The 17,373-nt window shown below is 38.8% G+C and overlaps 1 protein-coding gene across 2 annotated transcripts in view; it reads left to right on the top strand.

Annotated features, from left to right (window-relative positions):
* The window catches only part of RPS6KA5 (ribosomal protein S6 kinase A5), a 182,677-nt gene that overhangs the window by 155,159 nt on the left and 10,145 nt on the right, over positions 1-17,373 (top strand). For both annotated transcript variants that reach the window (XM_059914826.1, XM_059914827.1), the window contains 7 exons: positions 2,895-3,045; positions 6,229-6,390; positions 7,954-8,079; positions 8,460-8,593; positions 9,261-9,354; positions 13,186-13,356; positions 16,728-16,919. In XM_059914826.1, coding sequence (XP_059770809.1) covers positions 2,895-3,045; positions 6,229-6,390; positions 7,954-8,079; positions 8,460-8,593; positions 9,261-9,354; positions 13,186-13,356; positions 16,728-16,919 — 1,030 coding nt within the window. The remainder of the gene's footprint in view (positions 1-2,894; positions 3,046-6,228; positions 6,391-7,953; positions 8,080-8,459; positions 8,594-9,260; positions 9,355-13,185; positions 13,357-16,727; positions 16,920-17,373) is intronic.

The following is a 17,373-nucleotide window of genomic DNA, read 5'->3' as shown; positions in this document are numbered from 1 at the left end:
ACAGCCACGGTGGGCTGGCCCTCAGACTGACATTCATACTCACAGGGCACAATAGGCTGGAATCTGGCACCAGTTTTACTTAGCTTTCTGGAAGGATACAGGTCAGGAAGCATAGTGTATCGGCATGACAACATCAAACACATCTCATCAGAGGTCCTTCCAACCACCTAGGCCTGACTTCCCAGACCAGAAGGGACACGCTCAGCCATTAGTGATGGGACCTAGTGGGCGGGCATGGACCACCCAGCAGAGGAAACTCAGAGCAGGAACTCTGTCTTCTAACTCCCACGAACACAGCTTCCAAGCCCCCACAAGGACACCCTTGGGAATAAGGGAGAACACACAGAGGCTCGTGAATATGTTTTAAATAGTCCTGGACAAGACGACCCCCAGGACCTACATGCCTGTTCACACCTGTCTGGCCAGGCGCGGTTCACTTCTCAGGGGTAACTTCAGAATGACCGCACACCTGACGCTTCACATCCATCTTGACCCGGTGCGTTTCAAGGAAACAGTATAAGAAGAAGGTAAATCCGGGATCATCTTCCCGTGGAGGAAAGGGTTGAGCCTACTGTCTCCTTACCACCCCACCCCCAGTTTCTGGTCCTCTTCCTGGGCTTCAGAGCCTCTCCACATCGCTAAGGAAACCCTGTCTCACTCTGCTTATATGACAACAGCAGTGGCCCTTCCGTGAGTCTCCAGCAAGGCTCCTGCTGTCACTCCTCTACGTCGGGTGGGTGTTGAGCATGCTCTGTGCGGGTCTGCTCCCGCTGCTTCTGGCCCTATTATTCTCACTCAGGAAAGGGGAGGGTTTGGGGCCATCGCTGTTTGTTCTGCATGTTCCCTCATCAGTACTGTTTTCAGCAGGAATTCCTGTAGATTTCTACTCAGTTTCTTCCCGATCTGATCCCTGCCTCACCCGAATCTGAACCTCTCGTTCCCTTGCATGTGGACCTGACGCACACCTCGGTGGCACACCGATGCTGTTGTTTGTGTGTCCAGACTACTGCCCTGACGTGTGCACGGGGTCTCCTGTGCCTGCTTCCAGTCTGGGCATTTCGGTGGGGCCGTGCCTCTCTTCAGGTGCTCATGGCTCTCTCGCTGACCCTCCTTCTCCACGAACCCACGGCAGTCAACAAGACTGACCATTTCTTCCCCCAGTGCTTGGTACGGAGCAGACTGCCAGTAAACGTCGCTGACTTAGGTGTAAGAGTAACAGTACAGAGTCGGTACCCTCAGATGAAGTCAGCCAAAGTGCTTCTTTCTTCACATGGTTCAGCAGCAGTGAATCTAGAGCCTGGTCCTTTTACACAAGAAACCCTTGCCTGCAGAAAGGACATTAAAGATGGAGAAATGGAACAGGCTATGCTTGCTTTTCCCTGAGAAACAGGGCGCCCGCACCTTATGTCAGAAGAGGATTCTCTCTAATGCTGCAACCCTGACGGGCAGTGAGCCATGGGAAAACACTAAAGAATCAGAAAGAAAAGAGGGTTCTGCTTCTTTTTTTTTTTTTGCTTGTTCTTTCAGCATTTTCTTAGGTTCCCAGGATGGAGCGCTAGAAGTAGAATTCGCTTTGAAATGAACAACACTGCTGGAATGTTCAGTCAGAAGTTACCATCCCACCGTCATTTCCCTGATGCTCAGTGCTCCTTGCTCCTGGCTGGCTGGCTGTTTTCTTTGTGGTTGCCTTAGATGAGGGAGCAGGACAGCGAGTAGCGCACATTGATCAAGCGTTTGCTGCGTTTCAGGGGCGGTGCCAAGCACTGTACATCACGTCTTCGCTCATTTAAGAGGCATAATACCCATTTTAGGCAGGTACTGTGGTTGAGAAAGCGGTTGAGGAAACTGTGGTACAGAGGCATTAATTAACTATTTTAAGGTCACACAGCCAATAAGCGGCAGAGCCAGTGCTTGAACTTGATCCCAAAAGGCTCCAAATTCCTGTTCTTAACTGCACTGTACTATCTCTTATTAACTTATTATCTATTTTTTGTTCCACAACAGTTATTACTATTTTAATGCACAACAGGGGATCTTTTTGCAAACCAAATAATTGAGAAACTATTTATCTCCATGTGTACTATGTTAAGCTTCTTAATTTCCATCAGCCCCTTCCATTATTTCTTTCTCATTAAACTATTGCTCTGGCTTTTAAGAGGGGCAAAGGTACATTTGGATTGGATCGATTTCATCTGTGACCTTAGAATAATTTAAAATATTTCATCAAGAAACCTGATTATCTTAATTTTTTTACTTTCTGTAATAAATAGTAGCGTTTACTCCATCTTTGAGCACCACTTGCCTTCTAAGGCTTGCCAGTCTGTTTTAGCGTCGCAGATAAATAAGCAGATGCTTTCATCCCATGAAGAGCCCCCAGCTCTGGTATCAAGAGTTGAGCCACATCCAACGGGTTCTGACTCTCCCTTTCTGGGGCTTCCTTCCCTCTCCATTCCCGCTGGTGCCTTATGTTCACTGGCACACAGGGCAAGAGAAGCTAGGCAGGCAGAGTTGGGATTTCTTTTGTCCTTCCAAATCTGAGTGCTGAATTCTCTTCCCTGAATTTATTAAAGTTGTTTCCATTGTAAAAGTTTTACTCATAGAGTCTAGTCCATAGATAGGAGATCTAATCCAACCCCAAGCCTTTTTTTTTCTAATTAAGTATTTGGGATGTTAGTTTCCCATGAGGATTGACTTATACTGGAAAATGATCAATGCTTTTTGTTTCTGCTTAAGTTTGAGAAATTTGATTTCATGGTATCTCATATTTTTATCTCCGTTTTTCACATATAGTTCAATTTCAGAGTGTGTTGCGCCATACTTGTTTTCTGCAAAGAATACGGTCACTATAACTTCATCCTATGGTTGTTTTAACAGCAAGTTTTATCTACCTACAGGAGAATATTAAAAAGCGAGCCTCCGTATCCCCAAGAAATGAGTGCTGTAGCCAAAGACCTAATTCAGCGTCTCTTGATGAAAGATCCCAAGAAAAGACTGGGACGTGGTCCACGTGATGCAGATGAAATCAAAGAACATCTCTTTTTTCAGGTGAAACGTATTGAACAGATGGTCTTATATGCCCTGCTGTTTTCAGGGTACTTGGCATTCTTGGTGAAATGAGTGAACTTGGGCTGTTTCGGAGTCATTTTCTCCCAATTTTTAAATGACAGGGATCCTTTAAGAAGAATCAGAATTCTACTTGTAGGGACCTAAATGGTCTTTTTCTCCTTATATGAAGGGAGAGAGGGGAGGATTATAATAACATTTGATTTTCTACATACTTATTGGTTAGAGTTTCTGAGTATTGATTTCCATTTGTGATCTCAAGATTTAGGCATATAGACTAAGGAGACTTTTATTATATTTTTTACTTCTCAGTTCACGAGCTATTACTGCCACTATGTTATACTTTTTAGATAGTGATTTCATCTCTTCTTTCCCCAGAAGAAATCTTAGAAAATTCAAAATCAGCCTCTTTCTCAGTTACGTATTATAATATATAATTATTCATTTATTTTCTTTGTACTTGAAACAGTGCTTTTCTTATTCTGCAAAAGCCTAATAAGACCATTCTGCAGAGCACCAACACGTCTGCTCAACCTAGTACGCTAAGTGTTGTCCAAAAAATTACCAAAATTTTAGATAACTTGAAAAAAAAGTTAAATAGACTGAGTTGGCTAGTTATTTCAATCTAAATGGTCAACCTGGGATACCATGACCTCGATTTCTAAAACTCTGAGCTTATGACTTTTAAATAATTTCATCGTATCAACAAGCATGACCTAAATATTTATGCTCAAAAGGGACCATCAAGGTTTTATTTTTACTTTGCAGGCTGAGCTTTTACATTATTATCACCAAAATTAATGAAAATATCACACCAAAACAAAGAAGAAAACTCTGCTGTAGAGTAAGCTTTCATGTTGTTATATATTGTGTTTCTAATATAGAAAAACAAATAGTGATTGAGAATAAGAATTCTCTCTCTGTACTTATATACTCAAAAAAGGGCACATTTATTTCAGTCTCTTGGTGTAACCATTTAGAAAATCATTACTGTACATCTTACAGAAGTTCAGTAACATAGTGAGAAGTATCTTTAGAATAAAATTAATTTCTCAGCATGTGCATTTCATAGATTAATATGGCTTGGAAAGGTTAACATTTGAACAAACTATTTCATATACCTTGTTCAGAAGTTCGGCTCAAAAATTAACAATAAGGTAAAATTCAAGAACGTACTCAAGCAAAATACCCCAAATCATCTTTTCGTAGGATCTTTTTCTCCACGGTTCCCTGTACTTGTGAATATTGCAAAATAGCTTTCATATTAGAGAAATTTCTCCTTTCTATAGCTTAGAATAGTAATTTTAGGTTATTTAATTGCCTTGACTTTTTAAATGACAGGGACACTTCAGGAAAGACCAAAATTCTACTTGTAAAGACCCAAATGGGGTGGAGGTGGAGAGGATTGTAAGAGCATTCAATTTTCTCCATACTAAACGTTCTCCTGCTAACAGTATATTTCTTTAAATTACCCCTTTACTCTAGAAGTTTCTCTTAATGTATGTACAAGAGCCAAGCACCAATCATACGCTTGTAATCATATGCTTGTAATGTAATCATACGCTAGGAAAGAACACGAACTAGAAAGTCAAGAGACTGACCCTCCCAAATGTTTAAGTGAAAAGGTTAGTTCTGATTTCCGGGCTTCGATTTCCATCTGGATCAAATAAAGAGGATGAACTAAATGATCTCTAAAACCCATTTTAGCTGAAAACTTTGAAGGTCTGTAATTTAATGATTTTACCTCTATTGCCTCCACAAGAGGGCATAATAAAAACATTTTATGTTAGTTGATTATACTTACTGAACGTCATCAACCAAGAAGTGCAAGTTTCACATTTTACCATCTCTGAAATCAGTATGCAGCTTACAGTGGACAACATTTTACTATTCTAATTGGTAATGCTTTTTCTTTCTTAATGGTACATAAAATAAGTGTGTATCTTACTATCAAGGACGACATCTCAGATTATAAGAGAAATATATTAATAGGGTATCTGTGGGATTCAATTCAGTAAGTATTATCTGAGGTTGTTTTTCGTGGCAGAAGGAGAATAAAGAAAATGGAACAGAAGGTTGAATTTGAATAATATAAGACATGGCAGTTTATCAGACAGTGACTGACATGGGTAGAAAGGGGGCCTGGATCCCATGGGGGAGAGAAGAGTCAATGTTGAATAGCTTGAATACAGTTGAATGAGAAAAGAATGGTTGCATCAGTTCATACTATCACAGTATCATTTAGATTTATAGACATAAACCAATGCATGAATTAGAGTGAGTTTATTTATTTTCTAATTTGTCCAGATGGCCAGGAGGAAAAGCAAGTACAGAAGGAAAGCTAGTTAACATTGCCTCTAAAAAATAGGGATGTTCCTTTAGAGTTAATATTCATATCCATTTTAAAGCCCTTTATTATAGTTTAGTTTAGGTTTGGTTTGGTTTTGGTTTGGCTTAATGCCTGTCTCAGGGGACTCATGACAAAATAATTTTTGTTATCCCTAAGGGTGAACTAGGGTGTCCTGGTGCCCCCCAGTGGCCAGCACGAGATTCCACAGTGGTGGAGAAAGTCTCATCTCAGTCACAGCTTTGGTGAGCTGTAAGCTGTGGTCAAAAAATGTGCTCCTGCTTGAAAAATATTTTTTAAAATCATTGGTTTGAAATATGTGCTTCTCGCGCTTCGCTGGTGGCGCAGTGATTAAGAATCCGCCTGCCAGTGCAGGGGACACGGGTTCGAGCCCTGGTCCAGGAAGATGCCACATGCCGCGGAGCAACTAAGCCCGTGCGCTGCAACTACTGAGCCTGCACTCTAGAGCCCGTGAGCTACAACTACTGAAGCCCACGAGCCACAACTACTGAGCCTGCGTGCCACAACTACTGAAGCCCGCACGCCTAGAGCCCATGCTCCGCAACAAGAGAAGCCACCGCAATGAGAAGCCCGTGCACCGCAACAAAGAGTAGTCCCCACTCGCTGCAACTAGAGAAAGCCCGTGCACAGCAATGAAGACCCAATGCAGCCAAAAATAAATAAATAAAATAAATATTAAAAAAAAATATGTGCTTCTCTCTGGTGTTCAATTAAAATAATTATCTTTGTTATTTTTCAAAAATATATTTCAACTTTGTTGATTTCTACTTTGTACCAATTTTCTTTCTCTGTTTTAGAAAATAAATTGGGATGATTTAGCTGCCAAAAAAGTGCCCGCGCCCTTTAAGCCAGTCATCCGAGATGAATTAGATGTGAGTAACTTTGCAGAAGAGTTCACAGAAATGGACCCCACCTACTCTCCCGCAGCACTGCCCCAGAGCTCCGAGAGGCTGTTTCAGGTAATCTCCAAGAGCCCACACGTGTTTGTTGGCCATGTATGCTTTGAAAGAAAAGATTAATTTTCCCATGTGAAAGCTTTTTGGCATCTTGAAAAACAGGACTGTCTAATCTCTTCAAAAGTATTAAATACAGAGATATTGCAAATAAATATGTGTTGAATTTACACCTGAAATTTTACTTCTGTTCAAGCTCTTTTATAGAAAATATAATACTACTTTACTTTTAATCGTATAAAATATTAAATGGCATCATAGCTTCACTTCTTTGACTCCCATTAGCATCCCAGTAGTTTGGTTTAATCTGGCTGTCCAGACACTGTCTCTGGACATAGGTGACACTAGTGGCTAGCACTTGGCTGGGACAAAGCAGATGTTGAAAAAATGTTCCTCGAATTAGTGAATGTTCTAGCTTAAACAGATTAATCATCCATCATTATACAGATGGTCCCCAATTTACGATGGTTCAACTTAGGATTTTTTGACTTTATGGTGGTGCAAAAGTGATAACGCATTCCACGGAAACCATACTTAGAGTTTTGATCTTTCCCGGGATGGTGATGTGCAGTACGATCCTCTCACGATGCTGGGCAGCAGCAGTGAGCCCCGGCTCCCAGTCAGCCACTCGATCACGAGGGTAAATAGCTGATGCACTTACAACCAATCGGAACCCAAACAACCATTGTTTTTCACTTTCAGTACAGTAGTCAGTAAATGACATGAGATATCCAACACTTTATTATTAAATAGGCTTTGTGTTAGATGATTTTACTCATCTGTAGGCTAATGTTAAGTGTTCTGAGCACGTTTAAGGTAGGCCAGGCTAAGCTGTGACGTCTGGTAGGTTAGGTGTGTTAAATGCATTTTCAACTTAGGATATTTTCAATTTATGGTGGGTCTATCAGGACGTAACTCCATTGTAACTCAAGGAAGATCTGTACCACTTTTGGTTCAGCACATCATTCTGCTGTTTGATTTGACTCCTTTTCTAAAACTCAATTTTAAATTTAACCTAAGGAAATATAATGAGTCAAATAATTGCTGAATTAGAAACTGACTGGAATGAAACTTGCTATTTATCTAGTTTGAAAACCAGTAGCATTTGGACCACTTTTTAGTTCCTTAACTGTACCTTTTTTGAGAAGTTAGTTGTGTTTGTTTATAAGCAAACTTTTATCAGCAATGCAAAAGAATTATATCTATGAGTCAGATACTGGGGGTGGGATAGGAAGGAAGTATTTTTCTGCCTTTAATTTTGAATCGGTTTAGTTCTACCAGAAGATGGCGTGATCTCCTTCTGAAAAGCATTATTCTATTGATTTGAAATAACCTTGCATTTTAGATTCATCTTAACAAATATTTGAGCTTTTTATTTTATTTTATTTTATTTTATTTTTTTGGCCTCGCCATGTGGCTTGCGGGATCTTAGTTCCCCGATGAGGGATCGAACCCACGCCCTCAGCGGTGAAAGCACGGAGTCAAAGAAGAAAAAAATGATTACAATCTAGTCTGTGCTAAACTGGAAAATTGCAAATCCTTATTTTTTTACCTTTCTTTTTTTTTTAGGGCTATTCCTTTGTTGCTCCTTCTATTCTCTTCAAGCGTAATGCAGCCGTCATAGACCCTCTTCAGTTTCACATGGGAGTCGATCGTCCCGGAGTGACGAATGTGGCAAGGAGTGCAATGATGAAGGTGTAGCCATGTGGTTAATTAAATGATATATTCATGGTTTAAATACCAACACTAATTGACTTTCTCAAGTCAAGTAAATTTAATAGACTTTCCGTTTGACTAAAACGTAGTTTTAAAAAATGAATAAATGGAAATAGTAAGATTTGCCCTAGAGAATTATTAACATCCATTTGAATGAGCTCCTTTCTTACGATAGAAAGTAACATATTTTAAATAAGTGATATACATGATAGAAATGAGCTAATGATGAATTTTTAGAGATTATAAATGTATTCCACTCCTATTTATTAACATTAATAATGTTCTGTTACTCAACAATTTTATCATCCCTGTGTATTACTAATATTTTCTTAAGTGAAATGATGTTGGTTTCTTGTCAGGACTCTCCATTCTATCAACACTATGACCTAGATCTGAAGGACAAACCACTGGGAGAAGGAAGTTTTTCAATCTGTCGAAAGTGCATACACAAAAAAAGTAACCAAGCATTTGCAGTTAAAATAATCAGCAAAAGGTATCACATTTCCAGCAGTCTCTCTTATGTATTCGTCCTAGTCAATGGATTCTATAAATTAAGATTTTTATTTAAAAGGAAAATAATGGTATATTATAAGGTTTTTAACCAAGGTTTTAGCCATTCAGCTCATCGGTTGATCCATTATACTTCTAGCTCTGAGAAAGTAATCCATTTGAGACATAAATCATAGTATGAAATGCTTTTGAGGTTATTATGAGAAGACTTTCTTGTGGCGGTGTTATTTAATCAGACTCGCTTAGTGAGTTCAGCAGCTTTTGCCATTCCTATTAGTTGTATATTTGAAATATTTTGTTCTGCAATTATTTAGTGACCTATGGGTAGTTTGAGAGCCAGCTAGTTGTTTTGGTAACTGATTATTGCCTCCATGATTGTATATTCTTATTACCAAATTGTCAGGCAAGTAGAGCATCCATTTCTTCATGTGATTAGCTCTTTCCTGACTCAGAAATGATCATTTTTCTCAAGAATAATGCTTTACTTGTTCTGGTGGGTGTATGACTCACTACTTTCACGGAAGCATCATTCTGATATTTTGACACTTACATTCTGAATATACTGTAAATAAAAACAAAATTAGGATTGGGGCAATGCTTCCAAAAACTGGGTGAAGAGGGATGAAGAGACTAACTGTTTCATCTTGCAGGTTGGAAGCCAATACTCAGAAAGAAATAACAGCTCTGAAACTCTGTGAAGGACACCCCAATATCGTGAAATTACATGAAGTTTTTCATGATCAGGTAGTCCACTTTTTTTTCTGTGGATACTAATTCATATACAAGGTTCTACTTTTCATCAGTTGTGTTGGTGCTGGGTCAAAGTCAGGGCTATGGGACATGACCGAGCCACCTGAGAGGGTGAGAAGCCACTCCACACACACTGTCACCCACCCCCAAATCAATGCTTCCTCTCACTTCTGCTTCTCTCACTCAGTAGTGGTCGTGTAGGACCTGGAAGGAGGACGGGGGGCTAAAGCCCAGCTCATTGTGCTTATTGCCAGTTCAGCTACCACCACGCAAAGCTTCATCTCCGCGTACCTCTCAGTACTCAGTCATTTTCAGCCTTCAACTTAATCCTTTGACTTCAAGAGTAGAACTTAGCCTAAAGCCTCATTAGTGCAAACTAAAGAGCAAATAGGAAGCAGAGGGCAAAGATACTCTCTTTCCATCTTTTTTTTTTTTTTAAAGCGTATTAGTCATTTTTAAATTTTTATTTATTTATTTATTTATTTTTGGCTGTGTTGGGTCTTCGTTTCTGTGCGAGGGCTTTCTCCAGTTGCGGCAAGCGGGGGCCACTCTTCTTCGCGGTGTGCGGGCCTCTCACTATCGCGGCCTCTCTTGTTGCGGAGCACAGGCTCCAGACGCGCAGGCTCAGCAATTGTGGCTCACGGGCCCAGTTGATCCGCGGCATGTGGGATCTTCCCAGGCCAGGGCTCGAACCCGTGTCCCCTGCATTGGCAGGCAGATTCTCAACCACTGCGCCACCAGGGAAGCCCTCTTTCCATCTTCTTATTCCAGGTGACAGATTCTGCTCAGGCCACAGGCCAGGTCATGCTACCCGCCTTCTACCCCCGGTCCCACTTTCCAGCAGTACCCTCACACAGGGTTATATAACTTTGGAGACAGGAGGAACACTGTTTTGTCAGGTCCATGTCTCCTTCCCTGCAGAAATCTCTCCATTACAGTCATCTTTCCTCCTGGGACTGGGCGGGATGGCACAGTCTTACGCAAGACAGCATGCTGCGCGCAAGAGCTAAAACCAATCCTGGATGTGGTTGGCCCTAACTTTACCAAAGAAGAAACTGAGGTTCAGAAGGGTCATGAGTGTTTTCCCACAGGAAAAAAAAAGGGGGGAGGGCATCATGAGACTCGTCCAACCAAGGTCACATAGCAGGTCAGTGAAAATCTAGTAGGAAAACTTGGTTTCCGGTTCTGGGCTCTCTCCAGTGTGGTACCGTGACATCCACGTCCTAGGAGAGCTGTGGCCCAGTTCTCTACCACATTGAACTTTCCCAGAGTGCCGTGGCCAAGAATGACACATGGTGGTGAAACCAGGTGGCAGCAGCAGGAGCTTCATAACTATAATAACTGCTGCTATTCATTTTCACATATGTTACGTGGTACAGGTACCGTAGCACTCATTCTACATGTATCATCAAGCTCCCAGAAATTAAGTAACCGGGTCTCCCAGTTTGTAAGTGGTACTGCTGGAATCTGAACCCATGCAGTCCAACCTCAGAACAAGCACTTAATTACTTTGTTCTACTGCCTTAGAGGAGGCAGACGCAAAGCCTGGTTTTCACATCAGGTGAGTGAGCACCCAAAAATGACATCATCTACTTGCATCCTTGGTGCTTATAGTCAGGAAAGGAAGCTCTCTGAAGCAAGGGCTCGGGGGGAACTGTTCTCCCTGCTCCTCTGCGGCCTCCACCTCACCGGGCCACTCAACTACAGCGCAGGTAGGGTCCCCTGCCCGCTGGGGGTGCTTACAAGGAGCCTAGGCAATCTCCTATTGAAGGCGATCCACACGTCCATCAAGGGCTTGGTGGATGACCTTCGACACGCCCCTCGGTTTTGCAGCTGTGCCCCTAGCTACTTCCCCCGAAAGACTTTCCATCTCTGACCGTCAGGCCACTGTCCGATCTCAGGAACTACATCCCTAATATTTTATTTATGTGACAAATTAACTTTATTATTTGCTATTTTTATATTCAAGAGTTACTAGAATAGAAACCATCTCATGATGTAATCCTATGTATACCAGTATAAATATATTATCATTCTAATATACAGTTGTTGATAGTTTGGGTTGTTTTTTCCATGATGGTGACACAGTTGCCTAGATCATGCCCAAATCCACCATAGTCCTCTTTTCAACTGATGGGTGAAATTGATTGAGGGTGTGTCTCCAGCCTTTGACTGTACAGCTGTGTAGTTTGTGTACCATGATTTGTGCTTTACTACTCTATTAGTTTCCTATTGCTGCTGTTACAAATTACCACAAACCTAAAACAATACAGAGGTATTATCTTACGGTCTGGAGGTCAGATGTTCAAAATCAGCCACACTGCTGTAAAGTCAAGGTGTCAGCAGGACTGGTTCCTTCTGGAGGTTCTAAGGGACATTTTATTTACTTGTCTTTTTTAGCTCTGGAGACTGCCCACATTCTTGACTTGTGACCCTTCCATGTTTCATTCCAGTCTTTTGTTTCCATAGTCCCATCTCATACTGTTGACTCTGGTGGATAATTAAGATACCCTTCCCATCTCAAGATCCTTAATCACTTCTGAAAAACCCCTTTACCATATAAGGTAACATCCATAGGTTCTGGGGATTAGGATATGGACATCTTCGGAAGGCCGTTATTCAAGCTACTCTATATACACTTTTTCACTGTTACCTACATTTTATTGGTAAGGGTGCTAAAGTTCATAGAGGTAAAGTAACATCCCCAAGGTCATAAGTAAGTAGCAGAACTGGCATTCAGATGCAGGTTTGACTCTAAAACCTATCTCTTAAACCACTATGGGTCTTGCCCCTCATTTTTTTAAAGCTTGCTGGCATATACTTGTAGCAGACCTTTAGATCTGATCTTAATTTGTCTGATGTAGAAACTCAAATTAGCATGGTCTCTAATAGCCTGGGAGCAATTCTCTTAATAAAAGGGTTATTCACCTTCTAGAATTTGCTCATTATGTGCAGGATAATGTATTTATAATCATCTTTTTAATGAAGCAATTTTCCTGGACTTTGCTAATTCAAAGGAAAGCATACTTTGTTTTGTTTGTTGAGTAACATTGGTGCTATAAGGCACAGCACTTGAATCTGAATACTGATTTGTATCTTTTTTAAACCATTTGTGTTCATTGGAGAGCTGATGTAATTCCCTTGCTTTTCAGTAGCTCCTACATTATTTTCTTTATGGGAATGTATGCAAAACATAGTAAATACGTGACTTTTAATACTATTTAATTAAGATAATGCCTTGGGATCAAAAGCAATTATTTAAAAAAAAAAAAAAAAAAAGCCCAAAGTGAGTTATGGGTATTTGGCATGGGAATTAACAGGAACACTGAAACTAATCTGTTGAGCCCTAACAGAAGATTTAAAGTGACATCATCCAACCGTGCCTTTTTTAAAAGGTAAATTTGCCATTAAATGTGTGTGTCAGGCCTCCTGGGGGTAGTTGCCCATATTCTATCAGTAATCTATATTATTTAAAGCAGCCAATTTCACATTATTATCTGTACTAGGTTACACTTTAAGAAGAAAGATATGTACACTTGATAGAGAGGGTTGGAATGGAATTCAAATGAAGAATTAGTCAAGGAAAGGATATACAAAGATTTCACTGCAGTACTTGAAATTTTCCATTACCGAAATAGAACTCTAAAAAAGCCACATTATCCTTCAACTCTTTCCTCTAAAATACAAGGATCACCGTTGACTATTTTAACAAGGGACTATTTAAATTTATCGGTTATAGTTCATAGTCAGGAAATGTTTTATACGTTGATTAACTTCTACTCCTCTTCATTAAGGCCCTCCACATTATTCTTCTTTCTTTTCTAGCTTCACACATTTCTAGTGATGGAACTTCTGAACGGGGGAGAGCTATTTGAACGCATTAAGAGAAAGAAACACTTCAGTGAGACAGAAGCCAGCTACATCATGCGGAAGCTTGTTTCAGCTGTAAGCCATATGCATGATGTTGGAGTGGTACATAGAGATTTGAAACCCGAGGTATAAAATTACATGTTTTCTCATATAATGCAATCTAGCATCATGATTAAATATCCCCCAGATACGTGTGGGCTTTTTTGGGGGGGGATTGTTTTGGTTTTTTATTTTCAGGGCTTTCTGCTAAATAGATACTTGCAAATATCACGTTTCTTGCACTTTTTTTTCTTTTCTATTTCAGTCTAAAATAAATTTGTCTTTTCGTTCTTTCTTTCTTTTTTTTTTTTTTGCCAGCTGATCATCTTGAGGTTATATTTGTAAGTGTGAGAGCCTTTTATGGAAGAAATACTTTATGCAACAATTGTGGACTAAAAATAGCAATGGAAATTTTTGTCGCAGAAAATAATGCCCCTCCTATATGTATACCATTTTAGAGGGGTTTTAACCGTGTATTTTGAAAGCTTATCTTTCACTTTTGTAATCAAATTGATTAGCTCATGAATAGCAATGTATGTTGTTCTGTTCTAAATTTTTAAATATAAAGCATTGTCTTTGTTTAATGAGTTATGCCATCCTTACATGTGCTTTTCTTTGCTCATGTACTATAATATTTATAGAACTGTGTAGCAATGTAGAAGTAGCAGCTTTTTATATATTTCTTCTTTCAAAAGGTTAAGAAAGAAGGTTCTAACTCTAGAATGATCCCTTTTTAGTATCAAAAATATGAAAATTCCTCCCTTTTAGAAAATCATCAAAAGAATAATGAAAATTGAAAAACAAAACCCAATAATTTATAAAAGAATAACAATGAATCATCCTCTACCCTATACAAAATTATATATATTTACTATCTAAAATAGAATTTCAATTTTAACTACCATGTGATTATAATGCATTTTTAAGTATATTTAAAATAATAATTTGGTGTTTATTTTTGTATTAGATTACAAAAGAATATTTCTCAAAAAGCACCATTTTTGCCTTTTATTTAAGTACCTTGGATTATTGGTAGGAAGAGGATGTTTTTAAAATGGAATTCTGTGCCTTCGGATATAATTGACTGAGTCCCAAAGTATTTAAGCTTCTATGTACTTTCTATTACTGTTATTCATATTACTCATAATTAATCAAAAGTGAATTGTGTTTTATGAACTTGCAACTATGATAGCTACCCCTCTGCTTCCTTCATCACAATTCTCACTCTCCCACACAACGCCCACTAAAAATATGGTGCTCTGTACATTGGAGATTAGCTGTCTATTTTTAAATATGAAAGCATACCACTTAAATGTTTTTTTTGATAGACAAGGAACAAGCATGTAATTTTTTTAATTGAAAAGATCTGTTCCATGACTGTCTAGAATTCATTTTCACGTTTTATTCTTTGATAACTGGCCATCTGTCACCTCATGAGTCTCAAATGATGCAACTGTCCTCTCCAGCGGAATTCAAATTTGCCTTCCTATTTCACTGAGTAAAAAGATACTCACATAGCTTAATTCTTATCTGTCATAAAGCTTTTCTTTCAAATAGTCATTTGAAAAGAAGAATTGTCTGATTATTAAGGACATTCTACTACCATTATAGTCCTAAATCAACATATATTTTGGAGACATGAAAATGTGCCTTTGTACTAACATTTTCATAATAAAATAGCTTTCACTTTGACTTTTAAGTGGCAGAGTATATTATTTTCAAGCTAAAAGTTTAATCCCTTTCGCATTGATGTAGCATTTTAAGATCTGACTATATATCTTTTGGTAGATATTTATGTGGTATTCATATTCTGCAAAGGCAAGATAATTTCTAGGTGAGAATCAAACAAATTTAGAAGCTGGCTGACATTCTTAGTAAGCTGCTTTGTATTTTTCAAACTGGTCCCCATATTCTTGAAAGATGAGAAATTTTATCAAATTAGTTTCTGGCAGAACTTGAGACAAGGATAAATGTGGTTTGAATGACTAATTCCTGCCACTTCTGACCATGCACACCCAACTACACTTTGAGAATTGGGAGAGGAGTGAAGAGGGGTGTGCCACGTCTCCTCCATTTCAAGATCTAAGAACAAGGAAGTCCTTAGACCGTCTTAGTATATATAGAAGACACTGAAGTCATTTCCAAAGTCTTGTAGGCTCTGGGAGGACAGGCCAGGTGTGCTTCATCCACTGCTCTGTATGTAGCACAGTGCCTTGTGCTGTGGAAGAGTTCAGGGGTCATTTGCTGAGACTTCTCCCAAGTACCCGGTCCGTGAACCCCAGCTATGACTTCAGTTGTGGTGAAGCCTTACATTGAATTATATTCACATTTTAATTCCATCACAAATTCAGGATTAGGCATTTTGTATAATAGAAAATTTAAGAAAACTTTCAGTTAATTTTTTTGCTTCTTTCCTACCACTTCATTCATTTTTAACTTTTGAATGGGGGCCTAGAAGATTTTTCTTCTTTGTATCAGTGAAGCATGCTATGATGTATATTATTTCACTTCAAATAATATTAAAAAGCAAATTGTGTTCCAGAACTGGGGAATAATTTAATGATCAAAAAGGCATAACAGATTTTGTTAGGATGTCTAAAGACAATATAATCAGATTAAATTACTGTGGGTACTAGCTTGATGTACTAATAAAAATGGTGATTTGCCCATCAGTACAGTTAGATTTTTTTAAACAAGTGGTAAATACAAAAGTAATCAGTAAAACCTTAGTGATTGACACGGCTTGGCAAATGATTCAAAATAGCAATGTTTTCTGAATAATAGAGGGTAATGTCCATAAGCATCAAAAATGTTCAAGTATTAACTGTTTTGGAAAAAAATATTTCTGAAACTTATGTCTCCACCATGTATTCTTTAATAGGCTTTACTAGATATTATGTATAACTATTTTATTTATGACTTCATTCAATGGACGAATATTTACCAAAGCATCTACTACATGAGAGAGTCATGAATAAGGTAGACGCAGAGTTGCTGGCCTCATGGAATTATGGTCTAATGTGGGTGAAGACATTGAACTAATATTGCAGAGCTGATAAGTGCCAGGAAAGAAAAGTAAATGCTAGAAGAAAATATAATAATTTCCATCTTCTGTTTGGTGGCATCTCTAAATGAGGATTAGATGCCTGAGAGCCAGGTTGGAAGGGAGGTTGGTGGAGGAGGTCGAAGACAGACACAAGCAGAAGGGAAAGCATAGACAAAGAAGAGGCATGGTCCCATTGAAAATGTTCCACATGACCTTGTACAAATTGATGTGATACAGAAAAGTATAAAGCAGAGGGCAACAGTACGCTGACATCCAGGTCCCAGACCCACCCCGTCAGACCTTTCTGTATCTGAATCCAATGTAAATAGATAGAAAGGTAATATTGCATAAATGCATGACAAAGTCCCATGACATTTTAACGAGAAACTAATGAAGTGTTTGTATCTTGCAGAATTTATTGTTCACTGATGAAAATGACAATTTGGAAATTAAAGTAATTGATTTCGGGTTTGCACGCTTAAAGCCACCCGATAATCAGCCTCTGAAGACACCGTGCTTCACTCTTCACTACGCCGCCCCAGAGCTCTTGAATCACAATGGCTACGATGAGTCCTGTGACCTCTGGAGCTTGGGTGTCATTTTGGTGAGTTCATATGTCAGGCCGTTAAACACAGTCAGTTCTCTGACGTCCTCTGTATATCTCTGTCTTTGCTGTTTTTCTTAAATTTGTGAGAAAATTGGCAAATTGGTTTTTCTTTTCAGTAAAAGGCCTGACTGAAGACTATTTCCCTTTCTTAAAATTTACATTGGAGAAAATGTAGGAATTTTTATTTTGGTTTATTTTGGAATATTTAAGGCAACTGTGTTTAATGTGAATTACAGTTATGTATATATGTATTTTTAAAGAAGCAGTAGTATATTTTCATAAGATATGCATGTTAGATATAATGTGAAAATAGCTAAGTGACTCATTAATAGACTAATATTTTAAAATATATTCTCTGAGGTTCTCAGGCTAAAAGGTAATTAAGGAATATCGCTTAGGATAAATTAACAAATTAATAGAAAAAATTAAAAATATTTATAGTAACTTATAG

Source organism: Balaenoptera ricei, chromosome 2, assembly GCF_028023285.1.
Source record: "Balaenoptera ricei isolate mBalRic1 chromosome 2, mBalRic1.hap2, whole genome shotgun sequence".
Taxonomy (NCBI): Eukaryota; Metazoa; Chordata; class Mammalia; order Artiodactyla; family Balaenopteridae; genus Balaenoptera; species Balaenoptera ricei.
This window is presented reverse-complemented; position numbering and strand designations above follow the sequence as displayed.